General features: G+C 47.6%; 1 protein-coding gene across 3 annotated transcripts in view; it reads right to left on the reverse strand.

The window, feature by feature from the left end:
- The window catches only part of LOC147112102 (uncharacterized), a 77,925-nt gene extending 76,789 nt beyond the window's left edge, over window positions 1-1,136 (reverse strand). For all 3 annotated transcript variants that reach the window (XR_015079819.1, XR_015079818.1, XM_085999617.1), the window contains exon 1: window positions 893-1,136. Coding sequence is in view for 1 of the 3 variants with exons in the window: in XM_085999617.1 (XP_085855743.1) it covers window positions 893-953 (61 nt within the window). In the remaining 2 variants the exon portion in view is untranslated. The remainder of the gene's footprint in view (window positions 1-892) is intronic.
- Between the last annotated feature and the right edge of the window lie 21,131 nt (window positions 1,137-22,267).

Here is a 22,267-nt window from a genome sequence, read left to right on the forward strand (position 1 = left end):
TCTGCCATCCCAGGTATCAGTCTGGTGAATCTTCGCTGCACTCCCTCCATGGCAAGAACATCCTTCCTCAGATAACAAGACATCCTTGTTGCTGTACTCAATCCCTCTCGCTACGAAGGCTAACATACCATTTGCCTTCTTAACCGCCTGCTGTACCTGCATGCTTACCTTCAGCGACTGGTGCACAAGGCCACCCAGGTCTCGTTGCACTTCCCCTTCTCCCAATCTATTGCCGTTCAGATAATAATCTGCCTTCCTGTTTTTGCCACCAAAGTGGATAACCTCGCATTTATCCACATTATACTGCATCTGCCCAATCACCCAACCTGTCGAAATCATCCTGGAGTTTCTCGGCATCCTCCTCACAGCACACACGCCCACCCAGCTTTGTGTCCTCTGCAAACTGCTGACTGTTTCCAGCATCTTCTGGTTTTATATCAGGGTGACCACTTGTTCAGCACACCCTGCCTTTCAAATTTCCCTCTCCGACTTAGGCATCAACTGGTTTGTCCTCCCTCAGACACCTCAGAGGTGAGGAGCCCCTGAGAAGCTTACAGCACAGGAGGAGGCCATTCGGCCCGTCGTGCCTGTACTGGCAGATGTGCCAGTTAACAGAAGTGGATCCCAGCCAAGGCTCTTTAAACGCATCTTCCTCTTTACAGTTCCTTGACTAAGCTGCTGTCCATTTGCACAATCTTCTTTCTCTCTCTTTCTATCTCAGATACGGCAACATTACTTTTCACTGCCAGAGAGGCGCTTGAAGGTTTTGGGGAAGGCACAAAAATGAAGCTTCGTTCCACGGCACTGAATCACCTCGAAAAGACTTGTAAACAACTGTTCAAACAAACGCGTGTACATGCATGAGGGGGGAAGATAAAATGAAATGCCTTACCGTTCGTTCTGACACCAACAAATGTCAGGCAGACAAGGAGGAAACCTTTCAAAATCAACATTTTTGCAAAAGTTAAACTCAAAAGCTCAAGGTGGCGTCTTTTCTGCAAAAAAAAAGGACGCGGTGCACAAATACTTCCGCCAAAATTTAAAACTTTATTTTAATAACTATTTGCCTGCCGAGCGCAGCAGTGTGTAGTTCAGCTCTGAAACTATCTTTGGCCGCACCGTGACTCAGCAGGCTCCTGTCAATCAATCTGACTGGCAGCTCCCTCCTCCAATCAGAAACCCCGAAGCCCTCGCTCCACCAATCGGCAGCTCCCCTTAAAGTTTGGGCGATGGCGACGCCTCGTTAAAGGTTGACAGGGGCGGTGCCGTGGAATTTCCTGGTCCCAATGTGTTTGCTGTCAATTCTCAACCTGACCCCACCCTGGTGAGCTGCTGGTTCCCGGTGCTGTTGAAATATACTGCGAACATCCGGCTGATCTGTAAAAATGCTGCTTAAAAAACTATTAACCTAGTCTCTGCTGTGGCTCAGTGAGTTAGCGCCCTGGCCTCTGAGTCAGATTGTTGTGGGTTCACAGTCCCAACTCCAGAGACTTGAGCACAACAATCTAGGCTGACACTCCCAGTGCAGTGCTGAGGGAGCGCCGCACTGTCAGAGGTGTCGTCTTCCGGATGAGACATTAAACCGAGGCCCCATCTGCTCTTTCAGGACGTAAAAGACCCCAGGGCCACTATTTCGAAGAAGAGTAGCGGAGTTATCCCCGGTGTCCTGGGGCCAATATTTCTTCCTCAAACCAGCGTAACAAAAACAGATTATCTGGTCATTATCCCTTTGCTGTTTGTGGGAGCTTGCTGTGCGCAAATTGGCTGCCGCGTTTCCCACATTACAACAGTGACTCCACTTCAAAAAGTACTCCATTGGCTGTAAAGCACATTGAGACAGACGGTGGTCGTAAAAGGCGCTGTGTAAATGCAAGTCTTTTCTTTTATTAGGCTTTTGTTGCACTTTTTCTGCCCATGAAGAGAGAGTTCAGAAGTTGCTGTTGGTGTTATTTGGAGGTAACAATGAGAAATTTTGGGAGTGTGGCGCAGTGCACACTTGCCCACTATGTGCTGTCATATTGTTTTGGAGAAGGAGCGTTTTCTGTACACTACAGCAATTAAGAGTGGTAAACCAGTTGAGCTAATTGTTAATAAGGCAACTAATCAAGGAGCTTGGTACGATAGCAAAATACTGCGGATGTTGGAAATCCGAAATAACAACAGAAAATGCTGGAAAAACTCAGCAGGTCAGGCAACATCCGTGGACAGAAATTTGAGTTGACGTTTCGGGTTGAACCCTTCTTCAAAACTGGAAAGAAAAGATAGATCGGAGGCAGGGCTGCAATCGGACAAAAGAATAAAAGAAACAAAAGAAGTAAAAAAGACAATAAAAGGTATTAGAAGCTAGACGAGATGGTAATAGGCTGAGATTAGGTGTAAAGTGTACTGGCAGGGCAAGAGATAGCTGCCAGGTGTGAGAGAGAAACAAAAGGAAAGGTGGGGGGGAAAGGAGTGGAAAAATTACAAGAAAAAATGAAATAGGGGCCGAGGTTATGATCTGAAATTGTTGAACTCGATATTGAGTCCGGAAAGCTGCAGAGCGCCCAATCGGAAGATTAGGCACCTGTGCGCAAAAAGACTAGATAATCATGGATGAGAAAGGCCATCTTTCATCCATCCAGAAACTCTCTCATTGCAGCATCCAATTATTATCAAATTTAAAAAAAAATTGAAATTTCAATTTTAAAATCCTCATCCTTGTTTTTAAATCCCTTCCACGGCCTCACCCCTCCCTATCTCTGTAACCTCCTCCAGCCCCACAAGCCTTCGAGATCTCTGCCCTCTTAAGCATCCCTGATTTTCATCACTCCACCATTGGCGGTCTTGCTTTCAGCCGCCTGGGCCCTAAGCTCTGGAATTCCCTCCCTAAACCTCTCCGCCTCTCTCTCCTCCTTTAAAACGCCCCTTAAAACCTATCCCTTTGACCAAGCTTTTGGTCACCTGTCCTGATATCTCCTCCTGTGGCTCGGTGTCAAAATTGTTTTTATTGATATCGCTGTTACTAAGCACCTTGGGATGTTTTGCTATGTTAAATGCGCTCTATAAATATAAGTTGTTGTTTAAAACAACGTAACTAATAATATGGTAGTACAGTGGTTATGGTGCTGGACTAATAACAACAATTTGTATTTATATAGCACCTTTAACATAGTAAAACGTCCCAAGGTGCTTCACAGGAGTATTATAAGACTAAAATTTTGACACCGAGTCACATAAGGAGAAATTAGGGCCAGTGACCAAAAGCTGGGTCAAAGGGGTAGGTTTTAAGAAGTGTCTTAAAGGAGGAAAATGAGGTGGAGAGGTTTAGGCAGGGAATTTCAGAGCTTAGGGCCTAGGCAGACGAAGGCACGGCCACCAATGGTTGAGCGATTATAATCAGGGTTGCTCAAGAGGGTAGAATTAGAGGAGTGCAGATATCTCGGAAGGTTGTAGGGCTGGAGGAGATTACAGAGATAGGGAGGGGCGAGGCCATGGAGGGATTTGAAAACAAGGATGACAATTTTGAAATCGAGGCGTTCCTAACCAGGGGCCAATGTAGGTCAGCGAGCACAAGGGTGATGGGTGAACAGGAATTGGTGTGAGTTAGGCTGCTCGTGTCCTAACTCGCACCAAGTCCTGTTCACCCATCACCCCTGTGCTTGCTGACCTACATTGGCTCCTGGTTAAGCAATGCCTTGATTTCAAAATTCACATCCTTGTTTTCAAATCCCTCCATGGCCTTGCCCCTTCCTATCTCTGTAATCTCCTTCAGCCCCACAACCCCCCCGAGATATCTGCACTCCTCTAATTCTGCCCTCTTGAGGATCCCTGATTATAATCGCTCAACCATTGGTGGCCGTGCCTTCTGTTGCCTAGGCCCTGAGCTCTGGAATTCCCTGCCTAAACCTCTCCGCCTCTCTACCTCTCTTTCCTCCTTTAAGACACTCCTTAAAACCTACCTTTTTGACCAAGCTTTTGGTCACCATAATTTCTTCTTATGGGGCTCGGTGTCAAATTTTTGGTCTTTTAATACTCCTGTGAAGTGCCCTGGGATGTTTTACTACGTTAAAGGTGCTATATAAATACAAGTTGTTGTTGTTGTTATCTCATTGCTGTTTGTGGGACCTTGTTGTGCACAAATTGGCTACCATGGTTCATGCATTACAACAGTGACTGCAATTCAAAAGTACTCAATTGACTGTAAAGATTTTGGGACGTCCTATGATCATGGAAGGCGCTATATAAATGTACGTTCTTTTCTTTCTCTTTTACCTGGTCTGGCCTATTCCAGTCCCACACCACATAGGCTATTTCAGAGTCAACTATCAACAATGACTACTCTCAAGGCAACCAGAGATGGGTAATTTCCTCATAACTGTGGCCGACATTTGGCCCCTCGAGCCTGCTCCGCCATTCAATAAGATCATGGCTGATCTTCTACCTCATTTCCACTTTCCTGAATTATCCCCATATCCCTTGATTCCCTTAATGTTCAAAAATCTATCGATCTCTGTCTTGAATATACTCAACGACTGAGCCTCCACGGCCCTCTGGGGTAGAGAATTCCAAAGATTCACCACCCTCAGAGTGAAGAAATTTCTCCTCATCTCAGTCCTAAATGGCCGACCCCTTATTCTGAGACTGTGACCCCTGGTTCTAGACTCCCCAGCCAGGGGAAACATCCTCCCTGCATCTACCCTGTCAAGCCCTGTAAGAGTTTTGTACGTTTCAATGAAATCACCCTTATATTTTCAAATATCTCTTATATCTTCCAATCAATACCTTTGACACTCTCTTGAGTACAGCCATAAAATCTCACTTGGGGTACCCACCAACTAGCGCATCCCTAGGGGAAGCCTCACTCAAAAGGATCTACAATGTTTTAGCCCTATCTCCAACCTATAATCCCTTTGAAGGCCGCCTTACTATCAGTGCAGGATCAATGAATTTACCCTTACATGTCAAAGACTTGTATTCATTCCAGCACAGGTCTACCCTCTGACCTAGGGCTAACACCAGAAAACAGGGCAGGAAACAGAGCAGCAGCCAGTAGATCAAGGCCCCAAGATCAGCCTGGGTGAGTTCAAACTAGAAAAGCAAACGGGCCTGCATTAATCTTGGGACGTACCCCGGGACCCCAGCAGATTCTCTGGTCCGCGGGGGTTCTGGGGTAAGCCCCAACTCTTGGTTCCATCGGGTGGCCCTCCGCTGGGGCACCCACCAATCGGACCATGAGCAAAGTGAGGCGGGAGACAGGGAACCCCCGTCTCCCCCCATCATTTCTGTGCTTCTGCTGGACCTGCACCATCTCCAGTCACAGGCCCAGTCAAAGCTGGATTAAGAATCCTTGGGGTCCTGGGCACCAGGAACATTGGGGGGGCACCTCCGCAACCCCCCACACAACCGCCCAATCCATTAAAACATGTTTTGCTGGCGAGAATCATATTTACACAAGGCCTCTAGGCCTTTGGGTCCATTAACACAATAGGGAATGGGACCTGATGTAGAAATCTCCTGCCCTTTTCTCTCTTCACTGTAGTTGGGAGGTGAGTATTTTCCAAGTGCAATGAAAAGGACAATCCCCCCCACATGTCTAAATTCAGGACGTTTTTATCCTGAAGTCACCCTCGTTACTCATGTAATAGAAACATAGAAACATAGAAGATAGGAGCAGGAGTAGGCCATTCGGCCCTTCGAGCCTGCTCCGCCATTCAATGAGATCATGGCTGATCATCCAATTTCAGTACCCTGTCCCTGCCTTCTCCCCATATCCCTTGATCCCTTTAGCCTCAAGAAATATATCCAACTCTTGAATATATTTAATGAACTGGCCTCCACTGCCCTCTGTGGCAGAGAATTCCACAGGTTCACCACTCTCTGGGTGAAGAAATTCCTCCTCATTTCAGTCCTAAATGGCTTACCCCTTATCCTTAGACTATGACCCCTGGTTCTGGACTCCCCGGCCATCAGAAACATCCTTCCTGCATCTAGTCTGTCCAGACCTGACAGAATTTTATAGGTTTCGATGAGATCCCCTCTCAATCTTCTAAACTCCAGTGAGTATAAGCCCAATCGACACAATCTCTCCTCATACGTCATTCCTGCCATACCAGGTATCAGCCTGGTGAATCTTCGCTGCACTCCCTCCATGGCAAGAACGTCCTTCCTCAGGTAAGGTGACCAAAACTGCACGCAATACTCAAGGTGCGGTCTCACCAAGGCCCTGTACAACTCAGAATCACAGAATCACAGAAACCCCACAGTGCAGATAGAGGCCATTTCGGCTCATCGAGCCTGCACCGACACATATCCCACCCGATCCCTGTAACCCCTACACCAACACATATCCCACCCTATCCCCGTAACCCCACGTATTTAATCCCCCTAACACTAAGGGTCAGTTTATCATAGCCAATCAACCTAACCTGCACATCTTTGGACTGTGGGAGGAAACCGGAGCACCCGGAGGAAACCCAAGCAAACACGGGGAGAATGTGCAAACTCCACACAGACAGTCACCCGAGGCCGGATTCGAACCCGGGTCCCTGGCACTGTGAGGCAAAAGTGCTAACCACTATGCCACCTGTAGCAAGACATCCTTGTTCCTGTACTCGAACCCTCTTGCTACGAAGGCCAACATACCATTTGCCTTCTTAACCGCCTGCTGCACCTGCATGCTTACCTTCAGCGACTGGTGCACAATAACACCCAGGTCTCTTTGCACTTCCCCTTTGTTGTGTATGTAACCTGTTCCACTTTAAGAGAGCTTAAGCCTGTTCCACCTTAAGAGATGTACTACTTTCTCAGGCTGCTGTAGACGTAATACCGGGGGTGAACACACCGGTATATAAGCACTGTGCAGTAATCTTGTATTCAGTATAGTCCCTACCTCCAACCAGTAAAGACCTGTTTTTATTGTTACTCATTAGTCTGTGTCTTAATTAACTAAATAATTCACAGACTTAACACTGGCGACGAGTCAGGTTCTTACCCTGCGGCAGTTATTCCACGGCGGTTGAAGAGAGGTTTCAAACCTCACCACTCACCACCCCACTGGAAGCGACAGGCATTAGGACCCTGAAGCCTCCATCAGCTTGTGAACCGGAGTAGAAGACAGGACTGGGGAAGAGAGAGGTACAGGGCGATAGCGATCGGCAGATAAGGGCCGGGCCGCTTTGAAGTGAGGGGCGCAGCCGGGCCATCGATCGCAAGCACTGATAAGGGCCGGGCCGCTTTCAAGTGCGAGGCGCAGCCGGGCCATCGATCGCATCCGCTGATAAGGGCCGCACTCGGGCGATCGCGGCGAAGATAAGGGCCGCACTCGGGGGCTGAAGGGAGACGGCGTCGGGGGACGGGTGAAGACCGCCAAGCGCGGGAAAACCGCCATTTTGTGGGCGGAGGACGACGGCAAGAGCGGGAAGCCGCCATCTTTGATAACAAGTAAAGAAAATAAAATCTGAGAAATTGCAAATCTACAATGCCTAAACACAGGAATATTAGCACCTTTGACAGTGACCTCGAAGATTGGGCCATATATGTTGAAAGAGTAAAAAATTATTGTAAGGCCAATAAAATTCGTGACCAAGATAAAGCTCTACCATTATTAAATTTAATGGGTGCGAAGACATACGGGCAATTGAAACACCTGTTATCACCAGATGAACCGGCGGATAAGACGTTCGATGAGATTGTTACTGTCCTGAAAGATCATCTAAACCCCACGCCGCTGATGCTAGCGGAACGATTTAAATTTTACGACAGAAGGCAGCTACAGCATGAAAGCAATGCTGAATATTTGCTGGAATTGCGTAAATTAGCGAAATATTGCCAGTTTGGAATGGGACTGACAGATGCACTACGAGACAAATTTGTGTGTGGTTTATTTAAACAGGATACACAAAAGCGACTGCTCGAGGAGAATGAGCTGACGCTTGAGAAGGCGGTCACTATGGCAGCAGCACACGAAGCCGCAGCGAGAGGCACGGCAGTAATGCAGCTACGGTCACCGGAGCTCAGTGCACACAAATTGGGTGTGAGTTCTGGCAAATGTTATCGTTGTGGAAAGACAACGCATGATCAGAACCAGTGTTGGTTTAAAAACCAAGAATGCAGAACATGTGGTAGGCTTGGACATATAGCTAGAGTATGCAGGTCAGGGAAGAAGACCAGCAACAAGAAGTCACCGCAAGGGAAATACGCAAAGGTACACAAGGTGGCGAACAGGAGTCCGATTCAGACGCTAGCAGTAATGAACTGGCTAGCTTAAGCTGTAATGAACTGGCTAGCTTAAGAGTACTCAACGCTGGTAAGGGTGCAGACCTCCAGACAATTTGGGTCACTCTTCAGATAGAAGGAGTCCAAGTAAAACTGGAATTGGACACTGGATCGGCATTGACGGTCATAAATAAGAAAGATTACGGAAAGTTATTCCAACATATTCCCCTACAGGATACGGGGATTATATTGAAAACATACACGGGGCAAAGAGTGTACCCCATCGGGAAAATAGAGGTTGCAGTGGTCCACAAGGGCGAAGACAGTCAAATAATGGACTTATATGTGATATCTGAAGGAGGTCCTCCACTACTAGGACGGGAGTGGATTGGGAAAATGAATATGGACTGGCATTTCCTACAAACAATAACGAGTGAGAACTCGGTGAAGATAGTCGGCCCAGACTCTGGAACGGATGATGGTAAGCCCAACTCAGGTGCAAAAGACAAAGTTTCAGCACAGAATTCCACTGAGCAACAACAACATAGTTTAACTGTGGATTCTGAGTCTGGCAAGTCTACTGATGTGCCCATTTCTGAGGGACACCGGGCTCGAACTCAACTCCATTTCAAACTACAACAGCAATTAGAACAAATGCTTCGCCGTTGTGAGCAAGAGTTGAAGGCAACGAAAGAGTTCTTTGATATAGAGTTGGAGAATCTGGAAAGACAACAGAAGCAGCTGATGGAGAAAATGGAGCAGGAGCACACAAAACGTCTGATGTCAGAGGAGTTAACGGTCAGCCAACTCCTGCATATGCTGAAGGACAGGACTCTGAAATGGGAAAAACTTGAACACGAACTTCAATATTCAAACGAAAGGGGTTCGGAGCTCTCAAAGGTTATTGGAAGAGCTGAGGTGGCAACACAGACTGAGATGACTGCAACAGAGCAGCCCTTGGATGCCAAAAGTACGCTGACTCACGTCAACGTAGAACAACAGACCGCTGAAACAGCTGCTCCGGTAGAGGGATTGCATAGTCCGATCAATCAATCTCCAAAGGAAGTTGAAGTATTAAAATCACAAATGAGGTCACTAGTAAACAACTTGCTGAAAGCCCAGAAAAAGCTGGATGCAGAGGTACACATGAAGAAGTCTCTTCAGGAAAGACGTCTGGATTTGGAACAAGAGCTGGCTAACGTCCAGCTGGGTATGGAGGAAATAGACGACCCTCTCACTGGTCTAGCTCAGGACGACACCGAATATTACCATGACCTGGTGGACGACACCGAATATTACGATGTCCTGTCCTGCCCAGCTTGTAACTTCGACTCCCAAAGTGCAGAAATCATGGAGGAGCACCAAAAGTCTACGGAACATCGGGAGAAGCTGGCTCTACGACGGAAACAGGAGGAAGAGAAGGAGGAACTGCGCATGCAGCTGGCAGCTGTGGCAGCTGACAATGGAGCCCAGAGAGTCTCCAAGAAGCAGAAAAGGAAAAGTAAAAACAGAAGATGACCCATCTGAACCATTATCACCTCTACCAGATCACACACGTGGTCCCTCCGAACGGAGCCAAATCAGTTCGGAAGTTCAAGCTGTTAAATCCATGAAAGGACTATTGAATGAGTAACGTGAACCGACTACACCACAGAGATTGAATCTGTGAACTGTTTTCCGCAGAGACTGAATCTGTGATATGTTACGTTAAACATGAAGTTATATATGTATATATGTTATTACGTTATGTTAAATGGGGGGATGACTATAAAGCTAAGAAGGGAGGAGTGTTGTGTATGTAACCTGTTCCACCTTAAGAGAGCTTAAGCCTGTTCCACCTTAAGAGATGTACTACTTTCTCAGGCTGCTGTAGACGTAATACCGGGGGTGAACACACCGGTATATAAGCACTGTGCAGTAATCTTGTATTCAGTATAGTCCCTACCTCCAACCAGTAAAGACCTGTTTTTATTGTTACTCATTAGTCTGTGTCTTAATTAACTAAATAATTCACAGACTTAACACCCTTCACTCAATCTATTGCCATTCAAATAATAATCTGCCTTCCTGTTTTTGCCACCAAAGTGGATAACCTCACATTTATCCACATTATAGTGCATTTGCCATGTTTCTGCCCAATCACCCAACCTGTCCAAATCGTACTGGAGTTTCATGACATCCTCCTCACAGCTTACCCTCCCACCCAGCCCTTTGAGAAGCGCCTTCATATTAACCCTTTCTCTGCTGTTCTTGCTTATGTGTTGCAATAAATAAAAGTTTCAATTGGCCCCAACCACTCAGAACATGTAATGCAAAGTCAACTTGCCAATCAAGTGTCAAAAAAGAACACATTTACCACCTGAGACATTAGAAAGAAAGACTTGGAAAATGTATAGCGCCTTTCATGACCTCAGGATGTCCCAAAGCGCTTTACAGCCAATGAAGTACTTTGAAGTGTAGTCACTGCTGTAATGTAGGAAACACGGCAGCCAATTTGCACACAGCAAGCTCCCACAAACAGCAATGTGATAATGACTAGATAATCTGTTTTAGTGATGTTGATTGAGGGATAAATATTGGCCAGGACACCGCGGAGAACGCCCCTGCTCTTCTTCGAAATAGTGCAATGAGATCTTTTACATCTGCCTGAGAGAACAGATAGGGCCTCGGTTTAACATCTCTTCCGAAAGATGGATTGGGGCATATTGAACTGTTTTTAATGAGGCATCAAGCGTGGGGCATTATGTAAGGTACTCCAGTGGGTAAAATTTCACCTTCACCGCCTGCGGCAGTAATCTGGTGGAGTAGAGCGTCTGGCCATTGTAGAACCCACCCGGTTTTCATCCATTTGAAATCAATGGGAGGAAAATCGAGCGGATTCTGCAATGGCTGGACAATTCGCTCCGCCAGATTACTGTCCAGCAGTGAAGGCAAAGATTACACCCCTCCCTCCCCCACCCCAGCTATCCAACTGTGCAAACCAGAAAGTTGGAGCACTGAGACGTAGAGAAGATGCTTTCGCTTTTGTGAGAGACCAGAACTAGGGGCCATCAATATAAGATCATCACTAATAAATCCAATAAGGAATTCAGGAGAAACTTCTTTACCCAGAGAGTGGTTAGAACGTGGAACTCGCTACCACAAGGAGTAGTTTAGGCAATAGCATAGATGCAATTAAGTTTTTTTTTATTCACTTATGAGATCTGGGTGTCACTGGCAAAGCCAGCATTTATTGTCCAACTCTAATTGGCCTTGAGAAGGTGGTGGTGAGCCGCCTTCTTGAACTGCTGCAGTCCGTGTGTTGAAGGTACTCCCACAGTGCTGTTAGGGAGGGAGTTCCAGGATTTTGACCCAGCGACGATGAAGGATCGGCGATATACTTCTAAGTCAGGATGGTGTGTGACTTGGAGGGGAACTTGGAGGTGGTGGTGTTCCCATGCGCCTGCTGCCCTTGTCCTTCTAGGTGGAAGAGGTCGCGGGTTTGGGAGGTGCTGCCGAAGAAGCCTTGGCGAGTTGCTGCAGTGCATCTTGTAGATGGTACACACTGCAGCCACGGTACACCGGTGGTGGAGGGAGTGAACGTTTAAGGTGGTGGATGGGTGCCAATCAAGCAGGCTACTTTGTCCTGGATGATGTTGAGCTTCTTGAGTGTTGTTTGTAAGGGGTTCTCCTCCTGGGATTGCAGAGGTTTCTCTCTCTAGAGGCCTCTCTCTCCCTCTTGCACAGTACAACCTTGAGTGGTTCGACCCACTCACCCCTTAGGTTCTAGACACTGGACTTAGATGCAGGAACTACAATGCAGAGAATACTCTTATAGACCAAGTTTAATGAAATGAAATGAAATGTTATTGCATAAGGAAAAACAAATCAAATGCAAGCAAATAAGAGGGTACATGGGAGGGAAAATCAAATCATGAAATGGGGAAATGGGGAAACACACGGAACATCGAGGGACAACAACTCATGTTAATTATACCCAAAATGCCCACCCCCTTAAACCTGTCTAGATCCGATTATGAAGGGCCAGAAACATGCTCACCAATCCAGTGGGAAAAATATAGAGTTTTGAAACACGTCTGCGTTTTGATCCCCTCAGGCGTCCTGTTTCCGCGTGGTCAGTGGAGCCACAGCGAGCTGCGCCATACTTCTCTCTCTCCCTCTCAAGGTGAAGGTCACGGGCAGGCTGGACACTGGCAGGCCTGGACGTCGACAGGGACGGAGACCATCTGTTTGACCACGGTTGGAGAGGTCTCTAGCTGGTTACCATTTTCACGTGGGTTTCTTCTGTAGGGCTGTTGCCCTTTTGTCTCGCCAGCGGCCCGGGGTTTGTCGACGATCTCCCGGGGTGGGACGCAGTCTCGAATCACCTTCTTGATGGCTGCCTCGTTCTTCTTCTTCTTCAATCCTTCCAAGCTGGTGATCTGTGAAGGAGGATAATGAGCCTCCTGATCGCTTCCTGATAGCTCCCGATGGCTACCCCGGGACTCCAGTTATACTTCTCAAAGAAGCCTTTATCTCCCACCAAATCAAGGTTAGTCTTTGTTTAACTTTTGGCGGGCTTGTCTCACAACGGGGTAGTTATTATATTTAAACTGCTTTCGGGATGGCCGGTGATGGCCATCTCTGGTCTGGAATGACCCTGCATTGTTTTGAATGTCTACTTGATGTCTTTAATGGGTCTTTGATGCTGCCCTTATGAATATTAAACTGTTTCCCTTTGTCTGGGTAAACATTTAGATGGCCTTTATCTACAGGCCAATCTGACTGGAGCTGCATCCAATCCATATGTATGTGTTTGCGTCTGGTATCGTTTACTCAGAAACGGCTTCCAGAACTTACTGTGGGTTGAATCCACAAAGGCTGTCTGGGGACTGCAGGAACCATTTTAAAGTGTCCAGAAAGCTAGTCACGGGGTCTGGCGGCCATTTTATGTGTCCCTTTTTCCTGGGCTTCTTTTAAAACAGTCTTTAAAACAAGGCCTCTTCTGCCAATAGACCCTTATAATACAATGTTCAATTTTGCGGATCTTACAGTCCCCCCTGATGATAATATAACTTGCTTGAAGTATCATAATTCTGGGTGAGCAAAATTTTCTGACTCTCCATAATTACATAATTAAACCATCCCCTGTATTTACCTATCTATGACCCCACGACACATGCATTTCCCGTTTCAGAAAACCTACAGTGTACATTAAGCATCCATAGATGGCAATACATTGGATTTAAAATCTGATACACACATTTCCAGGCGTGATGGGGGGCCTAATACCCCTACACCACCTGGTTCATACACATTATCTTTTATTAACAACAACTCGCTTAATAAAACTTCAATAATAAAAATAAAGTACACACACAAAATTGCACATGAATAAACATCAAACATAGAGGAGGGAGGGAAACCTTAACTTTATACACAGCAGCAGAATCTAAACGGGTGTCTCTTCTTCTACCCACACATAATGCTCTCTCCATTCTCCTCTGTTCTCATACATCTGCGAATGTCTGACCTTTTTACAGTGTACAAATAGTAAATAAATCACAATAAAAACCTGACACATTACAAGGATGTGAGAAGCTATCCTGATCCAAGAAGGGACTTCTATATTAGTGAACAGATCCCACCATGGTGGGGTTACTATATCTAATATGTTTGCCCCTATTTCTAAAGTCTTCTACTCCAGTGTGTAAAAATGTTTCTGTGAAATGACAACGGCTTTTAATATCTTGGTGAGGTGTTCAGGGAGAGGGGGAATTATATAGCCAAAATGTGCAACGAATCGTTGCAGATCGGTGAAATTTTCTTTGACAGTGAGGTGAACAGTGGAAGGTTCAGGAATGGGGACAATTCGCTCTTGGGCCACTTGAACTTCCGCCTTGGGTTTGAATCAGAAACTGCTGTCACTCACCGGACACCAGCCGTGCTGTCCATGTTGGTAGTGGGGCGCTGCAGTGGTGACACAGTATGTCCCACCTCCTATATATGCCACCTGCGGGGGCACATGGCCTTGTGCCATTGCCTCCATGGTGCAATTTATAGGCTTCGCGCCAGCAGTTCTGAACCCGCACTGTGGTTTCGAATAGGCATTCAAGTGCTGGGGACACAGGATGATGTGTGCTCCCCGGCTCCGGCACCCCGAGAGGTTGGTACCCGTCATTGCATGCTCCCATCGAATGATGTAAGGTGGGACCGCTGTGTAGCGAATGTGTGCACCCCCTTGAATGACTCCAATGTTCTCCACCCTGTATACCGGGGCGGGTTTAGCTGTCTTTCCCATCACCGGCATTCTTACCACTATACCCATAATGGTGTGATTAGACCATCCACAGTCCACTGGGACTGGGTAGGCCTCTGAAGCGAGTCTGAGCTGGCACGGACTCAATGCGTTCTCAAAAGGGTGGAGGGCTACGAGGTGCTTGTTGCTGATCCAGGAGGGGACTAAACCTTGTTTTAAATCCTCCAGATTACTGCGGCCCTCGCCCAGTAACCACGCCCCATACAGCACGCACGCCTCATTTTGCGCAGCCTGATCTGACGCATTCCGATCCTCCCTGATGAGAGCATTTACCGTTTTGGCGTGTTTCTCCAGCTCCGCTATAATTTCTTTTAAGTGTAGTGTCATGGCCTGGTCGTCATGTAACTCAGAACCCACTACCTTATTCTCATCCGTCAGTATCTTTCTTAACTGTGTTTTCAAACCATTGATCTGGGTCTGCAGCTCCACGTCATCCAGAGTGTTGATGACGGAAGTCCCTGTGTTAAAAGCTGTAAAAATATCATTTACTGTACCCCTTCTTTGTCTCCCTACCCTGTCCAAAACCTCATGTGGTGTGGTGTACAATCCGGCTCTGTCTACATCAGCAAAGTCGAATTCATAAAACTGTCTGAACATGTTTGTTAACAGGACCTGGTACAATTGTTCCGTTACAAGCCCTCCAAGCAGGCTGCGGTTCCAGCCTGTGTGGTCTGTGACTTGTTGCACGCCTCAGGCTGAGGATTTTTACCCTCAGACCTGGCTTCAGTTGTTGGCTCTTTTGCACCTGGCTTAAACAGTTTGCACCGCTTTATGTGAAACCATTTATTGCGTCGGGGTACCTTCACTGCGCGAGTGGCGGGGACCGGTGGATCTTGCACCGATTCCTGTCTATCCTGGTCTACGTCTCTCTCGCCAGCGCGGAGGGTCAGACCCAAGAATTTTACTTCCCGCCGGCCGACCCGTGCTTTCGTTGGGTTGACCTTGACACCCTCTATCCCTTTCGCATCCATACCCGCTCCCCAGAGACAGTGATTTCTCAGGTCCACGAGGATCCCGTGGGCTACCAAGAAATCAGACCCCAGGACTCCCGTTCCACCCCCCACCTCCCACTTCATTAGTGTACACTTCCACATGGTGCGGAGTGGTCCTAAATGAATGGAGAGGGGAATGGAATGTGCGCCAGCCTGTTCTTCGCCCATGAAGCCCGACAGAAGGTATGGAACCCCGGTGGACAGAGGCGAGGCGGTGGGGTTATCTGCGTGGATCACGGTGCACGATGCCCCCGTATCCAACAAATAGGTCCCTTTTACCTCCTCCACCTCCATCTCCACGAGGGGTCGCCTCCATACATCATATTGCAGCGCACACAGGTAGACGGGCTGCGCCGGCTCTAGTCATTTGGGCACAGTGGTCGGGGTTTCAGGAGCGACAAGACCAGTGGTGACGGCTATCTTCCCCTGCGCGATCATAAGAGACCGCATTGTCTCTATAATTGACTCTATCGCAGCGGGATCCATAGCTGCACTGGCTCCCCTTTCTGGGGCAGGGGCTGCATTTTGGACCTGGGCTCGTGCTGGGGCGGCGGTCTGGGCTTGGGCTTGGGCTGCGGGAGCTTTTCCCTTATTATCCTTCCACGGATTTTTACAGTCCTTGCGCCAATGTCCATCCTTCCCACACCCGTAGCAATTGAGCTTGGCTTGGGCAGGGTGATTCCCCTCCTGACGCCACTCCTTCTTACTTGGGGCTGCGGGTTTTGCCTCATGCACCTTTCCCTTAGAGCGAGGTACCTCCTGACTTCTACAATTCTTGTAGGCAATGGTGAGCTGGCGGAGCACCGTTTCCTCCGTGACACCGGGACCTTGGGGGTCAAACCAAGATTTGGCTCGGGCCTGTATCTGTGGCAAGCTGTTAGCAACCAAGCAACGGAACCAATGAACCCGCTGCTCGGCGCTTATTGCAGCCCGTTCAGGCATGCCCGGACAACTGCGCCGATACACTGGCCACAGCCTTTCTGCGAAAACCCGTGGGGGTTCTCCAGTTAGCTGCACAGTCCCTTCCACCCGTTGGAATGGATTACCGTCATCCACTCCCATAACTTCCAAGACCTCATCCCTGAGATCCACATACCCTTTTCGCCCCCTCTTACTCTCGTCTGAGAGGCACTGAAGGATTGTGCTACCCAGGGAGAAGAGCAGCATCTTCGCCCGTTCTTGATCGTCACAATCATTAATGGCGGCTGTCGCCTCTATCTCCCTGAAATGAACTGAGGGATCTTCCTTTACTATGAGTCTTGGGAGGTGGCTCACCATGGATCTTAGTTGTTGGGCACTGTAGGGCACCACGAGCTGGTTCAGGTGGGGTCCATCCGTGCCATCGTCGGCGTTGGGACCGAACCTCTGGTGCCGAGCAGGACACATTGGTGCCGGCTCCGGCTTTACTACCAGGGGCTGTTCTTCCTCCCGTTCCACCTCGGCTACCTCCTCTTCTACCACCCCCCCCTTTCTCGGGCCAAGCCTCGCTATAGCTCAATGGCTGCTGCCACAACTACTCCGTATGGAATCGTTTTTTTTTAATTCCTTTAAAAAGTCCATGTGACTGGATTTTGGGCTTATGAGGCATACCATGCCTTTTGCCTTAACCAAAGCCGTTCTCAGGTCTTCTATGGTCTTTTGGCAGGGGCCATGGTCTGTGCTCTCAAACCCGTGCTCGAGAGCCAGCTTGTAAGCTGCCTTAACTTCCACTACTCTCTCTTCCTGCGCTCTTAGCTGTTGTGCGAGGCGGGCGTTTTTCTCCCGTATTCTCGCTTCATGGATCTTTGCCTCAGTAACCTGGCATTCCAGGTACTCTATTCTAGCCTGGTGTTGGCTGGCTACAATTGGCGTTCCTGATTCAGCGTGTGAAGCGCTGTGATGAGTTTTTCCCCACCCATGGCCTTTTCCTCTATTTCTGCTTCCTGTGCAGTGATCTTGGCTGCCTGTGCTGCAACAACTCTGTCCAAAATCTGGACTTGTTTCTTGTAGCACATCAGCCACACTGCCTTTTCCACTGACTTCTTATGCTCTTTGCTCTCTGTCCACCTGATGGCTGCGTCTACCGGACGCCCATCCAGTAAGAGATCGGAAATCCACTGCTTAGTGAGATTTACCTTGCCAAAGACATAATCCGCTATCCTCTCATCCATAACATTTTGGCCATTCAAACCTGGGTCTAATACATTGCAATCCTGCTGCCAGTGCCCTGCCGCGGTCGCCATTTTCTGTAAGGGGTTCTCCTCCTGGGATCGCAGAGGTTTCTCTCTCTAGAGGCCTCTCTCTCCCTCTTGCACAGTACAACCTTGAGTGGTTCGACCCACTCACCCCTTAGGTTCTAGACACTGGACTTAGATGCAGGAACTACAATGCAGAAAATACTCTTATAGACCAAGTTTAATGAAATGAAATGAAATTTTATTGCATAAGGAAAAACAAATCAAATGCAAGCAAATAAGAGGGTACATGGGAGGGAAAATCAAACCAAAATACAGTACTAACTAAAATAGATACAGGCATATTATACTTTACAAACGTCATCATGAAATGGGGAAACACACGGAACATCGAGGGACAACAACTCATGTTAATTATACCTAAAATGCCCACCCCCTTAAACCTGTCTAGATCCGATTATGAAGGGCCAGAAACATGCTCACCAATCCAGTGGGAAAAATATAGAGTTTTGAAACACATCTGCGTTTTGATCCCCTCAGGCGTCCTGTTTCCGTGTGGTCAGTGGAGCCACAGCGAGCGGCGCCACACTTCTCTCTCTCTCTCAAGGTGAAGTTCACGGGCAGGCTGGACACTGGCAGGCCTGGATGTCGGCGGGGACGGAGACCATCTGTTTGACCATGGTTGGAGAAGTCTCTAGCTGGTTACCATTTTCACATGGGTTTCTTCTGTAGGGCTGTTGCCCTTTTGTCTCGCCAGCGGCCCAGGGTTTGTCGACGATCTCCCAATGGTTACCCCGGGGCGGGACACAGACTTGAATCACCTTCTTGATGGCTGCCTCGTTCTTCTTCTTCTTCAATCCTTCCGAGCTGGTGATCTGTGAAGGAGGATGATGAGCCTCCTGGTCGCTTCCTGATGGCTCCCGATGGCTACCCCGGGACTCCAGTTATACTTCTCAAAGAAGCCTTTATCTCCCGCCAAATCAAGGTTAGTCTTTGGTTAACTTTTGGCGGGCTTGTCTCACAACGGGGTAGTTATTATATTTAAACTGCTTTCGGGATGGCCGGTGATGGCCACCTCTGGTCTGGAATGACCCTGCATTGTTTTGAATGTCTGCTTGATGTCTTTAATGGGTCTTTGATGCTGCCCTTATGAATATTAAACTGTTTCCCTTTGTCTGGGTAAACATTTAGATGGCCTTTATCTACAGGCCGATCTGACTGGATCTGCATCCAATCCATATGTATGTGTTTGCGTCTGGTATCGTTTACTCAGAAACGGCTTCTAGAACTTACTGTGGGTTGAATCCACAAAGGCTGTCTGGGGACTGCAGGAACCATTTTAAAGTGTCCAGAAAGCTAGTCACGGGGTCTGGCGGCCATTTTATGTGTCCCTTTTTCCTGGGCTTCTTTTAAAACAGTCTTTAAAACAAGGCCTCTTCTGCCAATAGACCCTTATAATACAATGTTCAATTTTGCGGATCTTACATGTTGGAGCTGCACTCATCCAGGCAAGTGGAGAGTATCCCATCACACTCCTGACTTGTGCCTTGTAGATGGTGGAAAGGCTTTGGGGAGACAGGAGGTGAGACGCTTGCCGCAGAATACCAGTGAAAGGTAGATAAGCACATGAGGGAGAAAGGAATAGAAGGGTACGCTGATAGGGTTAGAGATAGTAGGGTGGGAGGTGACTCGTGTGGAGCATAAACACTGGCCTGTTTCTGTGCTGTAAATTTTACGTAATTCTATGTTGTTTTGCCTCGAGGGTGCATTACTGTTCTTAGACGTAAGGAGGCTTAACTACTGACATATGCCAACAAATACAATCTGGAACACCCTGCTGGGATGGCCTCAGAGTGCATTTCAACTTGTTTCACTTAAGAGCCCAACGATTGTTTTCTTCCTACGAGGGGAAAGAGTTAAGAACGATCCTCGTGTCGGAAAGTCTTTTCCGTGATTCAAACAGTGCGGTCGGAGTTGATTCAATTTCAGTGAATTGCCAAGACGTCTTGTGACTTGGTAAAATTAAAGTGGTGGAACAATACTCAGCCCTTCCATACTGAAAAGTTTTTCTGTAGGCCAAGTAATGAGGGTGATTCATTCTGTTGTGGGGCTGGCGGTTGCTGAGCCAATCTCTCCACTTTACTAGATAGAAAAGTCAGGGTGGGGCATTATTTAATTTGTTTCAGCTTAACATCAAGCAGATTGCTGTTTAGATCACATGCCTGCTATTCTGCCAGTAATAAATTCCTTTCTCGTGCCTCAGGCAGCCATTCTGAACAACGTTTTTTTTTGTATACCCCTGGTTGCTTATCCTCCTTTGCAGGGAGGGAGATGGTGCAGTTTGATGGTCTTTCTTTCCTTAATTAAATATCGCCCAGGACTCCTGCTCCCGATCAATATCCAGCAAACACCTAGGACAGTGTGTGTGTGTGGAGCGGGAGGGGCGGGGGGCGGTTGGGGTGGGAGGTGGGGGGCAGTTAGGGTTGGGGCGGTGGTATTGAGCAAGGACAGGATTGGGCTGGGCTGTTGTGCCATCCACATCAGGGGTACGGTAGTTCAGTGCTTATGTTACTGGACTGGTAATCCAGAGGCCTGGACTGATGATCCAGAGACAAATCCCACCACGGCAGCTGGGGAATTTAAATAAATCTGGAATAAAAAGCTTGTAAGAAAGAAAGAGAGACTTGCATTAATGTAGCGCCCTACACGACCACCGGATGTCTCGAAGCACTTTATAGCCAAAGTACTTTTGAAGTGTAGTCACTGTTGTAATGTGGGAAGTATCAGTAATGGCGACCATGAAACTATCGGATTGTCGTAAAAATCCATCTGGTTCACTAAAGTCCTTCAGGGAAGGAAATCTGCCGCCCTCACCTGGTCTGGCCGATATGCGACTCCAGACCCACAGCAATGTGGTTGACTCTTAACTGCCCTCTGAAATGGCCTAACAAGTCACTCAGTTGTATTCAAGAAGGCGGCTCACCACCACCTACTTGAGGGCAATTAGGGATGGGCATTAAATCCTTGCCGGCGACGCCCACATCCCATGAATGAATTAAAAAACGTCAAATAGACTCCTGAGATTTGTAAGAACATTAAGGATCAGTAAACTATTAGATTAATCCAACAGGCACCAGACAAATCCTTAATCCCCTCACCTTGGTCAAGGAACCATGTGGGGTTTACGGCTAGTCTATTTCCAGGAATTACCAGATCACTAAATTTGACTTGATGAACTGTTTTACATTAAGCTGTTTGGATTATATAAACATTTCTAGGACCAAACCCCTATTAGGCTATGCATAAGTTACAGAGTGAAAGGGTGGTGGAAACAGATTCAATAGTAACTTTCAAAAGGGAATTCGATGTATACCTGAAAAGAAAATAATACTTGGGCTATGGGGAAAGAGTGGGGGTGGGTAGTGGGACTAATGGGATAGCTCTTTCAAAGAGCGGGCACAATGGGCCGAATAGCTTCCTTTGATGCTGTGAGATTCTATTAACTCCTTCTTGACAAATCATTAATATTGCAGTCAGGCAATGTAGTCATAAACTACATTTCTTTATTAAGACCTCAATTGGGGGGTGGGGGGAGGCGGGCTGTGGATATGTCTTTAACAGGGTAAAGGGAAAGGCTGAGTTTGTGCCAGAGAGCTTGCTTTCAGTGTGTGGGGCCGACATTTTTCTTTGATGTGGAGGGCAAGGTTTTCTTTGGTCTCAGTGAAGACATGGCGGCATGTGGCAGGCCATTTTGTGGTGGCGGTGGTGGCGGGGTGCTAGGACCTCTTGGTCCTCAGTAGGAAATGAAAGAAAGAAAGTCTTGCATTTATATCGCGCCTTTCACAACCTCAGGACGTCCCAAAGCACTTTACAGCCAATGAAGTACTTTTGAAGTGTAGTCACTGCTGTAATGCAGGAAACGCGAAAGCCAATTTGAGCACAGCAAGCTCCTACAAACAGCAATTAGATAATTACCAGATCATCTGTTTTCATGCAGCACTCCCTCACTACTGCACTGGAGTGTCAGCCTGGATTTATGTGCTCAAGTCCCCGGAGTGGGAACTTGAACCCACAACCTTCTGACTCAGAGGCGAGAGTGTTACCAATGGCTGACAGCTGAGTGTGGGCGGTTAGCATGACTTCTTCTGCTTAGTGGTTGGAAGTAGGCGGGCATATTGCAGCTCAATTAAAGGGTGGGAGCTGACTGAATTTCTGCTCATGGGATGGGAGGAGTGGTCCATGCTTCCTAGTTAATGGAGGGGATGGCAGATGGTGCTCGCTACCAGTTTTTGTTGAAGTCACATAACATCCTGACTTGGCCGTAAATCACCATTCCTTCATCATCGCTGAGTCAACATCCTGGAATTCCCTACCTAACACCAGTATGGGAGCACCCTTACCACAATAACTACAGCGGTTCAAAGAGAACACCCATCGCCATTTTTTCAGGGAAACTAGGGATGGGCAATAAATGTAGCCTTGACGGTGTTGTCCATATCCCGAGAACATTTTTTTTTTTAAACGTGGTTAGATGGAGAATAAAGGTCTTTCTACATCACCCCGGGAACAGCCCTCAGCCCCAGCTTCAGAAGAGTGCCCTCTAGTCTATC

This window comes from Somniosus microcephalus, chromosome 10 (assembly GCF_052327205.1).
Source record: "Somniosus microcephalus isolate GS21.2 chromosome 10, FLI_Smic_1.0, whole genome shotgun sequence".
Taxonomy (NCBI): domain Eukaryota; kingdom Metazoa; phylum Chordata; class Chondrichthyes; order Squaliformes; family Somniosidae; genus Somniosus; species Somniosus microcephalus.